Below are 15,706 nucleotides of genomic sequence, written 5' to 3'. Positions count from 1 at the left end.
ACAATAATAAGCTCAGGATTACCATCTATAGACTGCCTGTTTCTTTTCGTCAGGTGACAGCAAAGTACTAGGCCATAATTACAGTAGATTTATTTATTTATTGCCATGGGCAGCAGAGATCTTTACAGATAACCGAATATACAGTGAAAAGAATGGAACGATTACAGGAATCAGGATATTAGAGTTGGACTGAGGTGGCTAGGAATTTACAGATAGGTTTTGAACAGGTGGGTTTTCAGGTGTTTCCCAAATGCAGTAAGTTATTAGTCCTCAGATCTTCAGGTGGAAAGTTCCAGAGTCTCAGAGCCTGGCATGAGAAGTCCTACTTTAGAGTCTTGGATTTGTGTTATTTTATACCAGGTATCGCCTGTTGGACTTGGCCCTTCTTGCAGGTTCACCCCTAAACTTTTTGCTTTTTGAGTGTGAATTGGTGGTAGTGATTTTTGGTTTCTGCGCACTTTCACTGTGTCCCAGTGGAAAGTGCGTGCGCACTCTGAGTGCGTGGTAAGGTTGACCTGCCCTCCCACATGGGGAATGTCTGTGTCCCTGGTAGTTCCTGATGCGTGAGGTGTGCAGGCTCGAGTTTGGTATGTGCGGTCTCGTGTGATTGAATGCTGCGCAATGATGCGTGCGGCGTGAATGTATCTAGTGTGGAAGTGCCACTTCTAGACATGGGTGTGCGTGTGCAGTGAGTGTGCTGGCACGTGATTAGCTGGAGCTGGCTGGTGAGCCTGGGTCCAGGAGTCTGGACGGGTCTGCCCCGGTGGTGAGTGTGGAGATTAGCATGCTGATGGTTGGGGAGGAGTGCACCTGGGACCTGAATAGGGCTGGGCTTCCCCCACACAATGCTGGCTTCGCCCCCTGTGGAGCGTCTAATGACCCTAGCCCTGCCAGTGAGTAGAGTGAGGGGCTGAGCATATCAAGAGTGCTCACAAACCAGCTGCGACTGCTTTTTCCCCTCACCCTGAGCAAAGACAAAGGAATGCTGTATATAAAAAGGGGCTGTGTCCCCACACAAACTGTTCTCTTCTGGATCCTTTTCCTGAGGGGGGCTGCTGCTGGGCGCCAGGAGGACCGCCATTGGGGATTGCCTCCCTGCCTAGGAGGACCCTGTGAGCTGGCTCTAGGCCCAGCCTTGCCCCCCCCCCACCTCCTAAAGGACTTTGTGGCTGTGACTTGCCCTGGACTTCTGGGCATCAAGCGCTTTGAAGAGCTTTATTTTACCACTAGCGCTTGGGAGCGCTGTGATTCTCCCCCTAGCGCCTTGGGAGCGCTTTCTGTTAGTAGCCGGTGCCCACCCGGCATTTTCCTCTCTTATTTGCCAAGTTTGGAATCCCTGGCGGGTGCCCACCCCGCCAGGGACCTTGCAGCGATTTCTTTTTATTGCCTAAGCGAGGGCCCACCTCGCTTTATAGTTAAATTAAAGAGGTTGCCTACCTTTTGTTTGCCCGACATTGTCCCCGGCGCCCGAACCGGAGGTCAGGCAGGCCGGGGGCGGGACTGCGGGACAGCAGGAAGAGGCCGGGAGCCCACCCCGCCTCCTCTGGAAGCTGCCGAGAGGCACCGCAGGAGCCCCGAGGAGCGGAAGCTCCCGCACAGCGACCCGCCGGTGAGAGGGAGACATAGCCGGAGGAGCAGGCGAAGCTTCGGTGTCCCCAGGATAGAGTCCCGTAGCAACAACAGCCGCAGGAGACAGGAGCCCGGTAAGCAGAGGGGAGCTGGGAATTGGCCCGGTTAGTTTTCCCAGGCGGCCCCACGCGGCAGCGGGCCGCCCCAGCCCTTCCATAGTTCAGAGCCTGTCGGGGCTCTATTTGTGTATTTCGAGCCTGAGAGGCTCCAACCTGGGTCATTGTTGATTTTGAGCCCCGAGGCTCCCGGGGGCATTTGTTCTCTTGAGTCCAGGAGGGACTCCAACAACGCCGCATTTTTCTTTAGAGCCTGAGAGGCTCTTGGGTGCCGCAGTTGTTTTCGAGCCCCCAGGAGGGGGACTCCAACGTTGGGGCCATTTTGTACTCAGAGCCCACGAGGCTCCAACGTCCCGGGCATACTTGCATTCCGAGTCCCCAGAGGGGGGACTCCCACGGCGGCAGCATCTTGGGCAGCCCTCGACACGGTTTCACATAACATCTTAGTGGACCGGTTGGTGGCCGCAGGAATAGGAGGGACAGTCTTGGGTTTGTTTAGGAACTTTCTAAACAACAGACGCCAAATTACAGTTCTGGGCAAATTCCAGTCGGAAGCTAAGGTCATCAGCTCCGGGGTCCCTCAGGGCACGAGGTTAAGCCCTGTTCTTTTTAATCTATACATGGTACCCCTGATTGAGCTAAATGCATCATTTCATATTAGTACAATATCATATGCAGATGACACCCAGCTTATCCTGGTACAACAGCCACATTTAAATGGATGACTGAGAACCACCTCAAATGCACTTCCGGCAAGACGGCGATCTTGCCTTACGGAAATCAAAATCTGTTTTCCCCGAAAAACTGGTGGCCGGACGGTGCTGAAGTCCCCCCTGATACCATCTGATCTGCTCGAAACCTTGGCATTAAATTTGATGACCAATTGTGCTTTAAACAGCAAGCGGTGGCCGTAGCTGGTATGTGTTTCCACATAATTAAATCTCTGAGGAAGTTTTTTGACCTTCTTCCTCTGTCAGCCAGAAAATCAGTCGCAGTTGCCTTAATAACTTTGAGGCTGGATTACTGTAACAGCCTATATGCTGGAGTCAATAAGTCTGTACTCCATAGGCTACAAATGGTCCAACATGCTGCTGCCCGGCTGGTGCTACGCTGGCCCCGTAAGTCATCTGCGTCAGCTGCGCTTAAAGCGCTGCATTGGCTACCAATTGGCAAAAGGATCCTATTTAAGATCTTGCTGATCACATTTAGAGCTTTTCAACAGCAAGGGCCCAAATATCTGTGTAACGGTTTTAAACGGTACCATCCCACCCGTTGCCTGAGGTCTGCTAGTCAGAACCTACTAATAATCCCCAGATTCAGACTGGCTACCAAAGGAGGAAAATCTCTCTTCGTCCTGGGTGCTAGGGCTTGGAATAAGCTTCCACCTTACCTTAGGTCATTGTCCCACGAAACTCAGTTTAGGAAAGCTTTAAAAACTTGGGTGTTTTCTCTCACAGATGTGGCCTGCAGAGCATTGGTGTAAAGTGTAAAGCATTCTCCATCGAATTGATCTCTTTCCCTCAACCTTGTCATCTGGTTGTCTGAGCGCCAAGATACTCCTTGGAGTGATAGGTGCGCTATAAAAGTGCTCTTTACATTTACATTTACATTCGTTGAGCCCACAAGGCTCTTGGGGGCATTTGCATTGTTTAGGGCCACGAGGGCTCCAGGGGCATACCTTGTTCAGAGCCACGGAGGCTCTAGGGGGCATTTCCTTTGTTCAGAGCCTGTGAGGCTCCCACGTTGGCCCCATCATTGTCCCTACAGCTGCCCAGCACTTAGTGGGCAGCTGCTACGTTTAGGCCCCCCTGACTTTGGGACACAGGGCGTCCTAGCCCCAACGAGGCCAGTTGGCCTGGTTACAGTCACAGGCATGACTAATGTGATTTTTGCACAATTGTTGTTCTTACACCTCTGAATGTTAGGATGCATCATGTGTAAAATGTTCCTTTGCCTATACCCCTAAATGTATGGTGATACTTAGGTGGTTGTTTTTCTCCTATACAGGTGTTGCTAGTGAGGTCCTGGTTCCCTGCGTAATATTCTCCTAAGGTGGTTAGGGTTGCGTAGGCGGTACTTACCTGTTCCCAGTGATTACTGGGTGTGTGCTCTATTTTGTGCTACAGTGATTTTATATTCTAGGTCCTAAGTGTAATTCTACCAAGTATTTGAGTTCTAAAAGTACCTATTCCTGACAGTGGTCCATGTGGCCCTGTCCTGTACATATCCCATGTAAATTCTGCCCGTGCCTGGCACATTGTAAAGTGTGTGTTTTTATCTAATGTGTTTTGGTATAATACAAAGGCTATTTTTTATATATAACCTTGTGTGGAGTTTCCTTTGTGGTGGGCCTTGGGTTTTGTTGCTCGGGGTGCGTGCGCAAACACTTAACTCACATTGCCTCTGAGTTTAGCCTTACTGCTAGTGTCACGTTACCAAGGGGGTGAGCAGGGGTTATCTTGGCGTGTGACTCCCTTGCCCTGACTTAGAGTGGTGGTCTCTGACTGACTTTGACGCGAGCCTTGGCCAGCCAGGGATCCCATTTCAAACATTGCCAAACATTTCTGTAATAAGAGCTTGTTATGATCTGTTGGACTTGGGCCTTTCTGCAGTGCCATCCCTAAAACTTTTGCCCTTACCCTCCATTCTTTTGAACCCATTTCTGGTGGCTTTTAGGACCCTGACTACTTTACCAGTGATACCCAGTGCAAAAGTGCTTGTGTTCTGCCTTTAAATGTGGTAGAATTGGCTTATACCCAATTGCCATATTCAATTTACATGCAAGTTCCGAGTAAAGGCGTACTACTTGTGCCTACGGGCTGTAAATTAAATGCTACAATGGGTTTGCAGAACTTAATGTGCCACCTGCTTAAGTAGCCTTTTAAACATGCCTCAGGCATATCCTTGCAGCCTGTGTGTGTAATTATAAACTGCCACGACGACCTGGCAAAATAAACCTTTTGACACACCCAAACCTTCCTTTTTAGGTCTCGGCCTGGCAAAAGCAGCACATGCGTAGCTCTCGCCATGCGAGGGCTTCTTGGAATCAATACGGAATCCGAAACCGTGTTTTAGATCCGCCTCCAAGTTAGATTGGTATGTGTCGTTTCTCGTCACTTATTATTCCGATCCGAGTTTGCTGATTGTTTGTAGCCCCTCCTGGTTGACACCCAGTCCTTGTTAGGCCACGCCCAGCGGGATTGGATCTCTTACTTGCGGAGTGACAGAGTAGGCTTAATATTAACTTGCTGCACTTTTTTAAACCATCACACTTTTTTTTAAACCATCCCTTGCGTTTCCGTGTGGAATGGCATTGTATGCTTGTACGCGACTTTATTTTTAAACCATCGCATACTATACTATTGCATGCATGCAGTGTATGCTTGTTTTTTTTCGTTGTCTCTCTCGTTTTTCTCACCCTCTGCCTCCTATTTCTCCTCTTTTCTGTTATCCTCGTCTTTTGTCCTGTCTCCATATCCCGCTATCTCTCATTGGTTTTTTTTGGTTAGCGCACGCATTATGGCTTCGTTTGGGGTCAAGTACTTACTGTAACAATTTTGTGTTACTCATGTGAGCCTCTCTTGTTGTACATTTGCACACTATGTTAAAAAACAAAAGTCTCTAAGTGGAATGAGATCCAGAGTTGTTAAACATTTTATTTAATCCATTATGGTGCCTGTGCTGTCCTTTGCTCCCGTACCAGTTGTTATTGTTATGACTGCCCTATCTCCCTCTCCTCTCCTCTCTAGCCCGTCTCCGTGCCCTGGTCAGTGCACACCTCCTTCTTGCACTGGGGCCCCTTTCGCCTGTCCCAAATGCCTCCTCCCTCACTGCAGTCCTGGCCTCAGACACCTCTCTTCCTCTCAGCCCCATCTCTCTGCCCCGTTCAGACACTTTCTTCTTCTCTGCTCCAGGGTCCCCCCTTCACTCTTTCCAGAGTAGCTGATCTCTCCCTCCCCAGTCCTGCCCTCAGACGGCCCTTTCTCTCCCAACAGTCGGCGGTTCTTCCCCAGACCCCCTTCTCGTGTTACTCGGAACCCCTCTTCCCAGACCCCCGGACCCCCCCCCGCCTTCGACTGCCCTCTCCCTTCTTGCCTCTGCTTCACACCCTTGCACCTTCTGCCCACTCTCTGACGCCCTCTTTTATTTTCTGCCCTACTCTTTTTTGACCACTCTCCCCATCCGTATTTTAACCCTACCCACAATCTTCTTTGACATCTCTCTTCACTCTCTGTTTCCTTCTTTCCCATTCTCTCACACCTTTCTTTTTCTCTCCCTCTTAAAGTTTAACTAGCCTTCACTCCCCTCCCCGCCTCCGCCCTCCCCTCCCCTCTTCTCTTCCCAGCCCTTCCCACCCAATCACCTCTTGTTCTGTCCTCTCCACCCCCCCCCCCACTCCCCTCCAACCTCTCCTGTCTAATTCTTTCTCTTTCCTATACCCCCACCCCTCTATCTCCACAACCTCCTTATTTGGCCGTCCTGGGATCTTCCTCTTTAGACTACTTCCTTCTTTGAAGCTATTATTTTTACCCCCTTAACAGCTGGCTGTCTAGATTAGTATCCCAGATGCATTCTGGATGTTGTAGTCAGAGCAGCAAGCATATCCTCACACCGAGGGGCGAGAAAGGGCCCCCACACTATTGCATGTGTTTCCATGTGGAATGCAGTGTATGCTTGTTTTTTTTCGCTGTCTCTCGTTTTTCTCGCCCTCTGCCTCCTATTTCTCCTCTTTTCTGTCATCGTTGTCTTCATCCTGTTTCCGTATCCCTTTCTCTCGTTGTTTTTTTGCATTTTTTTTGCACATGCATTATGGCTTCGTTTGTTAGTTTTAGATGTCCTGGTAGTGAACAACTCTTCCTCCCTCAGGATAACATTGGACTTACCTTAGTACACTTAATAAGCTGTAGCATCTGTAGGAAGCTAGCTCTGTATATGGTATGCCACTAGGTAGGTATACCAAGCACAGAGTCCAGGGGTTCCCAAAAAGTGTACAGGGCTCAATGTAAAACCCAAAGTGCTCTATTAGTGGTAGTGTGGGGGAGCAGCCTTAGGCATAACACAAAGGAGTGCACAACATTGACCAATAATGGACACACAACTCAAAAAAGGAGATCCACACCAATTTTAGGAAAAAAAGCTTTGGTTGTATTTTATTTTAAGACCAAGATCTTCGCAATAAGATATGGTACTTCAATGTTATCCTATGGAGGAGAACAATAATCGGTTATCCAGACTTTTGGGACCAAAGGTCAGCAATGGGCAAGGGTCAGGTGAGTACCGAAACTGCACCACCAGTGGCACAGGGGAGGCCGGGTGCAGAGGTCAAAATCGGGCTTCGGCCAATGCTTTTTAACGGAAACTGGGGTTGCTCGAAGCCACACTGCTTGCAGGTAGGTAGATCGGTTGCAAGAGCCAAGCTTTGGGGACTCGTGGTTCAAGATGGCACAGGAGTCCTTATAGTTGATTTCTTCTGAACAGATCTGCTGTCTACTAGAGATTGGAGACATTATATAAGGTAGAAGTCCTCCCAGGGTTTTTAGAGCTTGCCGGCTACAAAACTGGTTGCCTTTTTGATTGCAGGCTCTTCGAAGCTAGAGACAGGCCAGTAGGGCTGGGGCCAAGATAGACATCATCCTCAGGCTACTCTGCATGTTCTGCTTCCGGGATGCCTTCTTTCTTCTTAGGTCATCGCAGAGCTAGTACTCCATACACCAGAAACAAGCTTCCTGGAACTGGATTTGGGGTATCACTCCTCATCAGCCAGGATAGCTTGAAACCAGTGGTGCAGTGATCACGGATCCCACGTCTGGGCATACCTTTTCCACTTAGGGCAACAAAAGCAAAAGAACAAATGGTGGACGGAATGTTGAACAATGCAAACATTCACCCCCAGTCACAAAGATTTGGGTTTAATCCACTGTTATTTTGAACACCCCACCATCCCAATTTGGACACAGCCATATGCAAATCAGTCTCTCTTGACTCTGCTCCTCATGGAAAAAGTTCAGCCAAAACTGCTGAGCCAGGCCCTCCCTGGACCAGAAAGAAGCATCTTGGGACTGGTTTTGGGGTATCGCCCCTCATCAGCCCGGATAACTTGATTCCAGTGGTGCAGGGAGCAAGGGGACCGACATCTGGGCATACCCTTCCCACTTAGAGCAGCAAAAGATAAAAGAACAAATGAAGGATGGAATGCTGAACAATGTAAACATTCACCTACAGTCACAAAGATCTGGGTCTAATCCATAATTTTTGCTCACCTCACCACCCCAGTTTGGACCCTGCTATATGCAAATCAGTCTTGACCCTGCTCCTCATGGGAACAGTCGAGCCCTAACTACCAAGCCAGGTCCTCCCTGGACCAGAGACAAGCATCCTAGGACCGATTTTGGGGTATCACCCCTCATCAGCCAGGCTTAGTTTAGTCCAGTGGCACAGTGAGCACGGGACCCATGTTTGGACATACTTTTCCCACTCAAAATCAAAAAGAACAAATGACTAACGGAATGCTAAACAATGCAGACATTCACCCCCTGTCATAAAGATCTGGGTTTGATCCATGGCTCTTTTGCTCACCACACCTCTGCCCAGTGTGGATCTAGCCATGTGCAAATCAGTCTTGACCTTACTCCTCATGGGACCAGTCTAGCCTGAAATGCCAAGCGAGATCCTCACAGGACCGGAAACAAGCTTCCTGGAGCTGGATTTGGGATATCACCCCATATCAGCCAGGATAGCTTGAATCCTTTGGCGCAGTGGGCACGGGACCCACATCTGGGCATACTCTTCCCACTTAGGGCAACAAAAGCAAAAAGAACAAATGATTCACGACATGCTGAACAAGGCAGACATTCACCCCCAGTCAAAAAATCAGGGTTTAATCCATCATTCTTTTGCTCACCACGCCACACCAGTTTGCTCCCAGCCATACACAAATCAGTCTTGACCCAGCTCCTCATGGGAATAATCCAGCCCGAACTGCCAAGCCAGGTTCTACCTGGGTCCGAAACAAGCATCCAGTGACTGGTTTCAGCCAGGCTAGCTTGAATCTAGTGGTGCAGGGAGCATGGGACCAGTGGCTGGGCATACCCTTCCTACTTAGGGCAACAAAAGCAAAACTAACAAATGATGGATGGAATGCTGAACAATGCAAACATTCAACCCCATTCACAAAGATCTTGGATCTGAAAGTTGGTGATAGATTCCTTACCTTAGAATATCCCCAGGCGTCAGACTGGATCCAGAAAGTTTTTGTCAGCAGTACCCCTGCGCGTTGGAAGGCGGCTTTGTGCGGCTCCGCGTCCGTCTCTGGCGTCGTATGCGCAGAGATGACGTCACAGAGACTACTTAGGCGCCACCAATGCGCGCTGACGTCATTTCTTTCTTTTTCCGCACCGGCAGGCGCAGATTCGGTTAGAGCATGTACCCTTGTCACTTTTTGACTAACTTTATTGAGACATTTGTCTCCACTCTTTTGAGTCTTTGACTCCTGGTGCCACGTAGGGATGCCTGGGTTTAAATCCTGCGGGGCCTGCCGCCGTACGATGTCGGTCGCTGACCCCTATGGCGTCCGTATCTACTGTCTGGAGCGAGACCATGACTTCCGGTCATGTTCCAACTGTCTGGCCATGGCTCTGAAGGCCTTGCAGGAGTGGTCCCGTAAGCTTCTGGAGGCCCGACAGTCGTCTGTGCGCCGTTCGAGGTCCAGGGATCGATCGAGGGACCGACTGCGGAGCCATCATCATTGCTCTCCGGGGTCGAAGTCTTCACACTCAGAAACGGGTAAGACGTCATAAGAAGTCGAAGAAGTGCTTACGCTGTCCGACGTCCCCCCGTCGGTCGCCGGACACAGACGAGGGGGCCGAGGGTACCTCCCCCGCGGCTCCGTTGGAGCCTGTGAGTCCCGCGGCCTACCCGCCTTATCCGGATCCGTCGGCGACTCCGGCCCAGGTGCAAGATTTTCTTGCTGCCATGGACAGCCTTTTCAGGCCATGGGCTCCTGCCTGGCTCTTTGGGCCCTGCGGTCTCAGCTGAGGGCCCTCCCTTGCCGTCGGGGCTGCAATGGATTCCGTTTGTTCCACCTCCGTCCTTGCCCGGGTTTCCGGACAATTTTGCTCCAGGTTGGGACCCTAACTGGGATATGGAGCAGGAGCGGCGCCGACCGATGTTGATCTCTGCGCCGTTGACCATTTATATTCCCCTGTCCCTCCCCCACCGCCTGTGCCATGGGCAGTGGAGGAGGGGGACGACTGGGAGGGGTCTGAGGGCCCTTTTGCACGGCAGTGCGAGTCAGAACACGAGTGGGCAGTGGAGATGCAGGTGGCTTTGACCTCTCCTCTGAGCCTGGTTTCCTTTCTCCTCCTGCTGTGGCCATGAAGAGGGCGTCACATACACTGTGGTGCTTCGCAGAGCAGCTGACCTGCCTATGGTAACTCTAAAAACGAACCTCCTCACTGAAGTCATTCAGCTGGCGGCAAGCTCTATGGAGCCTCTGCTATTGTTCAATGAGGCGTTCACGGATGTGTTGATGGGCACCTGGTCTAGGCCAGTCACGGGGGTCCCTGTAGATAGGAACGTGGCTAGGCGTCGTCGCTAGGCCCTGTGTGACCCTGCCTTTTTAATGACCCACCCAACTCCGGAGAGCCTGGTCATCCAAGCCTCCACCTCCCAAAGCGGATTCCCTACCGCCGGCTGGATAAGGAATCTAAGAAGCTGGAACAGTTTGGCAAGAAACTGTTTTCCTCTGTCAGCTTAAAGCTGCGGTCAGTGAACACTGCATTCCTCTTGGGCTGCTACTCTCACGCTGTGTGGGACTCGGTTGTGCAGACGATGCCAACGTGTCCGGAGGAAGTTCGGGTAGTAGTTTGCCAAGCTGTGGCTGAGGGAAAAGATGCAGCAGAGTTCGCTATCTGGTGTGGACTGGACACCACAGACTCTTTGGGTTGGGAGATTTCCACCACAGTGGCCCTCCATCGCCACCCCTAGTTATGGTCCACTGGGTTTTCAGGGGTTGTTCATAGTTCCATTATGGACATGCCTTTTGATGGTACCCGCCTGTTTGGCGATAAGGTAGATAGTGCGCTGGAGCGTTTTAAGGACTCCCGGGCTACGGCCAAGTCCTTGGGTCTCTCCACCAAGAGCCCAGCCACGTCTGCTTTTCATAATTTTAGGGGCCATCGAATGGGCGCCCGATATGTTCATTCAGCCAAAAGCCTGCGCAGAACCAACCTCAGAGCGGCCGCGTATGTGGTTCCGCCGCGGTGGGACAGTGGAGTAGTGTGTGGGTCAGTCCACCTCCACGCCTGCAGCATCTGCCTCAAAGCCTTCCTAGTCTGAGCTTTGGGGTGCACCCCAAGCCGGTGGGCGGCAGGATCCGCCATCGCCTTCCCCACTGGCATTCTGTCACTTCGGACAGGTGGGTGCTGCAAATCGTCCGAAGGGGCTACTCCCTCCCCTTCGTCTGCCCCCCCAGCCATGCCACCTCAGTTCCACCGCATGTCGGGGGATCACTTTGCACTTCTCCAACAGGAAGTCACGGCCCTCTTGGCAAAGGGGGACATTGAGCACGTTCCTGAGCCAGAAGTAGGACGTGGTTGTTATTCCCACTACTTTCTGGGCCCCAAGAAGGAGAAAGGGGGCCTGCGCCCCATCTTGGACCTCAGTCAATCAATCAATCATAGCATTTGTAAAGCGCACTACTTACCCGTGATGGTCTCAAGGCGCTGGGGGGTGGGGAATGCTGCTACTGCTCGAAGAGCCAGGTCTTGAGAAGTCTTCTGAAGGTCAGCAGGTCTTGGTTCCGCCGCAGATGGATGGGGAGGGTGTTCCAGGTCCTGGCTGCGAGGTGGGAGAACGATCTGCTAACGGAGGTCGCTCTTCGGATGCGGGGGTCTGTGGCGAGGGCAAGGTCGGCGGAGCAGAGCTGGCGGGTGGGGATGTAGAAGCTGAGTCGTCAGTTGAGGTACGCTGGTCTGGTGTTGTGGTGTGCCCTGTGTGTGTGGGTCAGGAGCTTAAAGGTTATCCTCTAGTCGGCGGGGAGCCAGTGCAGGTCTCTCAGGTGTGGTGTGATATGGCTGCCGCAAGGGATTTCGAAGATCAGGCGTGCAGAGGCATTCTGGATGCGTTAAAGCCGTTTCAGGAGTTTGGCCGAGGCTCCTGCATAGAGGGTGTTTCCGTAGTCCATCCTGCTGCTGACGAGGGCCTGGGTGACCGTTCTTCTCGTTTCGGTGGGGATCCACTTTTAGATCTTGCGGAGCATGCGGAGGGAGTTGAAGCAAGAGGAAGAGACTGTGTTGACCTGCTTAGTCATGGAGAGGGTGGAGTTGAGGATGACCCCTAGGTTGTGTGCGTGGTCGATAGGTGTTGGAGCTGTTCCCAGTGTGGCTGGCCACCAGGAGTCGTCCCAGGTCAAAGGGGTGGATCCGAGGATGAGGACCTCCGTCTTGTCCGAGTTCAGCTTCAGTCGGCTGTTCCTTATCCATTCGGCGACGGCCTTCATTCCTTCGTGGAGGTTGGTTTTGGCGAGATGGTGTCCTTGGTGAGGGAGAGGATCAGCTGGGTGTCATCGGCGTAAGAGATAATGTTGAGGTCGTGTAGTCGGGCGACGCGGGCGAGCGGAGCCATGTAGATGTTAAACAGCGTTGGGCTGAGGGATGAGGTCTGGGGTACGCCGAAGATTATCTTGGTGGCTTCGGAGCAGAAGTGGGGGAGGCGAACGCTCTGTGTTCTGCCGGAGAGGAAGGAGGTGGTCCAGTCCAGAGCCTTCTCTTGGATCCTGGTGTCGTGGAGGCATGTGCATAGTGTGCGGTAGCAGACTGTGTCGAAGGCAGCGGACAGATCCAGGAGGATGAGAGCCGCGATTTCTCCATTGTCTAGCAGGGACCTGATGTCATCGGTGGCGGCGATGAGGGTAGTTTTGGTGCTGTGGTTGCTGCAGAAACCGGACTGGGACGTGTCCAGGATGCTGTTCTCCTCGAGGTAGCGGGTCAGTTGTTTGTTGACTGTCTTCTTGATGACCTTCGCCTGGAATGGGAGCAGGGAGATGGGCCGGAAGTTCTTGAGGTCCTTGGGGTCCGCCTTGGGTTTCTTGAGTAAGGCGTTGATCTCGGCATGCTTCCAGCTCTCGGAGAAGGTTCCTGTCTCGAAGGAAATGTTGATGGCTTTTCGGAGATGGGGTGTGATGGCGGTGCTGGCTTTGTTGAAGATGTGGTGTGGGCATGGGTCTGACCGGGATCCAGAGTGGATGGTGTTCATGATCTTGATGGTGTTGTCGTCGTTTATGTTGGTCCAGGAGAGCAGGCGGTTGGTGCAGATGGTTGTCTTGGGGACTGAGGTCTCAGTGGTTGTCTGGGCGGTCGTGGTGTTGAAGCTGTTGTGGATGTCTGCAATCTTATGATGGAAGAAGGTGGCCAGCGAGTCGCATAGGTCTTGCGAAGGTGGGATGTTGTTGGTGTTGGAGCTGGGGTTGGAGAGTTCCTTCATGATGTTGAAGAGCTCTTTGCTGTTGTGTGTGTTGTTGTCTAGGCGGTTTTTAAAGTATGCCCTTTTGGCGGATCTGATGAGGTGGTGGTGTCTGCGGGTGGCGTTCTTGTGGGCTGCATAGCTGTCCGGTGTTTGTACGCAGAGCCAGTTCTTCTCTATCTTTCGGCAGGTTTGCTTGGAGGCCTGGAGGTCTTCAGTGGACCTCAGGAACGTCAACCGCTTCCTCCGGAAGGAGAAGTTCAAGATGTTGACTCTGGCTCAGGTCTTAGCTGCCCTCGACCCTGGAGACTGGATGGTAGCGTTGGACTTGCAGGACACATATTTTCATATCCCTGTCCAGCCAGCCCACCGGCGTTACCTGCGGTTCACGGTAGACCAAGAGCACTTTCAGTTTACTGTGCTCCCCTTCGGCCTTACCACTACCCCTGTGCAGATCAGGGGTTTCAGTCTTCTCCTATCTCAATGACTGGTTGTTGAAGGCGGGCTTGTCCCAGGCAGTCGTCTCCCACCTCCAGACTACGGCCGACCTCATGCATTTGCTGGGGTTCTCCATCAACGTGCCGAAGTCGCACCTGAGTCCCTCTCAGAAGCTCCCCTTCATCGGAGCGGTTCTGGATTCGACTCAGTTTCGGGTTTATCCTCCCAAGCAGCGAGTCTGGGATATTCAGACTATAATTAGAATCTTTCAGCCTCTATACCGGGTTTCAGTCAGGGTGACCCTCCGGCTCCTGGGCCTGATCGCCTCCTGCTTCCTGCTAGTGCAACATGCCAGATGGCATATGCGGGCTGTGCAGTGGGACCTAAAGTTCCAGTGGGCACAGCATCAGGGCAACCTGTCCTATCATGTTCAGATCTCTGAGGCACTGCCCGACAATTGCAGCGGTGGCTCACGAATCGTGATTGGGTCAATGGCATATCCCTCTCCCTTCCTCAACCGGAGCAGTGGTGACGGATGCGTCCCTCCTGGGATGGGGCGGCCATTTGAGAGAGGCGGAAATCAGAGGCCTCTGGTCTCCGGCGGAGCCTGGCTCCATATCAGTCTTTTGGAGCTTCGGGCGATCTGACTTGCACTGAAGGCATTCCTTCCTTCTGTTCGGGGAAGTGTAGTGCAGGTGTTCACGGACAACACCACCGCCATGTGGTATTGCATCAAACAGGGCATGGTGGGGTCGTGGACCCTATGTCAGGAGGCTCTGCGCCTCTGGACATGGCTGGAACATCAAGGCATTACCTTGGTGGTTCAACACCTGGCAGGTTCTCTGAACGCCATGACAGACTAACTCAGCCGCCGGTGCATGATGGATAACGAATGGCATCTGAACTTGGACGTGGCGCAAGGTCTCTTTCTGCAGTGGGGAGAGCCTTGGTTAGATCTATTCGCCACCGAAGAGAACGCGCAATGTCATAAGTTCTGCGCGTTTGAATTTCCAAGGCGGCAATCACTCGGTGACGGAGTGGGGCTGCGGTCTGTTGTATGCCTTTCAGCCTATACCACTTCTGTCCAGACTGCTTAAGAAGATTCGGCGCGACCAGTCTCAAGTCATCCTTGTGGCTCCGGATTGGGCACGAAGATACAGATATTTCGAGCTACTCACCATGGCGATTGATCCTCTGATCCGCCTGCCTCTTCTGGAGGATCTTCTGTTGCAGCAGCAGGGGACGGTCCTCCACCCGAACCTGTCCAGCCTCCACCTCCATGCGTGGAGATTGAGCGGCGACAGTTGACAGCTTTCGATCTTCCTCCCAAAGTCTGTGATGTCATTCTGGCAGCCATGCATCCCTCCACTAAGATGGTATACGCCTGCAGGTGGAACAAGTTTATGGCATGGTGCCCAGCGAAGGCTGTGGATCCTCTTTCTGACCCTCTTTCCGAGGTCCTTCTGTTACTTCTTTCTTTGGCCCAGCAGGGCTCTACTCTGGTCACTATCAAAGGTTATCTTTCGGCCATCTCCGCCTTCCTACGGCTTCCAGATCTGCCTTCTCTTTTTAAGTCCCCGGTTGTTAATCGCTTCCTCAAAGGCATTACACACATGTTTTCTCCTGTGCCTTTCATAATGCCTCATGGAACTTAGATCTTGTCTTGATCTATCTGATGTACGCTCCCTTTGAGCCCCTTCATAACTGTCCCTTCCATTTTCTCACTCTAAAGATGGCTTTCCTGGTAGCTATCACCTCTGCCAGAAGAGTGAGTGAGCTCCAGGCTCGTTCTTCTAAACCTCCTTTTCTTTCTGTTAATCTGGACAAGGTGGTTTTAAGGACTCGTCCTTCATTCTTGCCAAAGGTTGTCACACCCTTCCACATTGGCAGACCGTCACTTTGCCCACCTTCTTTCCGGCTCCGCATCCTTCAAAAGAGGAAGAGAGGCTCTACCGTCTGGACCCAAAACGTGCACTCTCGTTATATCTGAACACACAAGATGATGGACGGAATGTTGCACAATGCCAAAACATTCACCCCCAGTCACATGACTGGGTTTAATCCATTGTTATTTTGCTCACCAAGCCACCCCTGTTCAAACATGGCCATATGCAAATCAGTCT

The 15,706-nt window shown here is 52.0% G+C and overlaps 1 protein-coding gene across 1 annotated transcript in view; it reads left to right on the top strand.

Moving 5' to 3' along the window:
- Positions 1 to 15,706, top strand: part of LOC147678645 (uncharacterized) — a 432,022-nt gene that overhangs the window by 305,831 nt on the left and 110,485 nt on the right. Inside the window, exon 8 of the mRNA XM_086946616.1 lies at positions 14,974 to 14,982. Coding sequence (XP_086802742.1) covers positions 14,974 to 14,982 — 9 coding nt within the window. The remainder of the gene's footprint in view (positions 1 to 14,973; positions 14,983 to 15,706) is intronic.

This window comes from Lissotriton vulgaris, chromosome 12, assembly GCF_964263255.1.
Source record: "Lissotriton vulgaris chromosome 12, aLisVul1.2, whole genome shotgun sequence".
NCBI classification, from domain to species: Eukaryota; Metazoa; Chordata; class Amphibia; order Caudata; family Salamandridae; genus Lissotriton; species Lissotriton vulgaris.
This window is presented reverse-complemented; position numbering and strand designations above follow the sequence as displayed.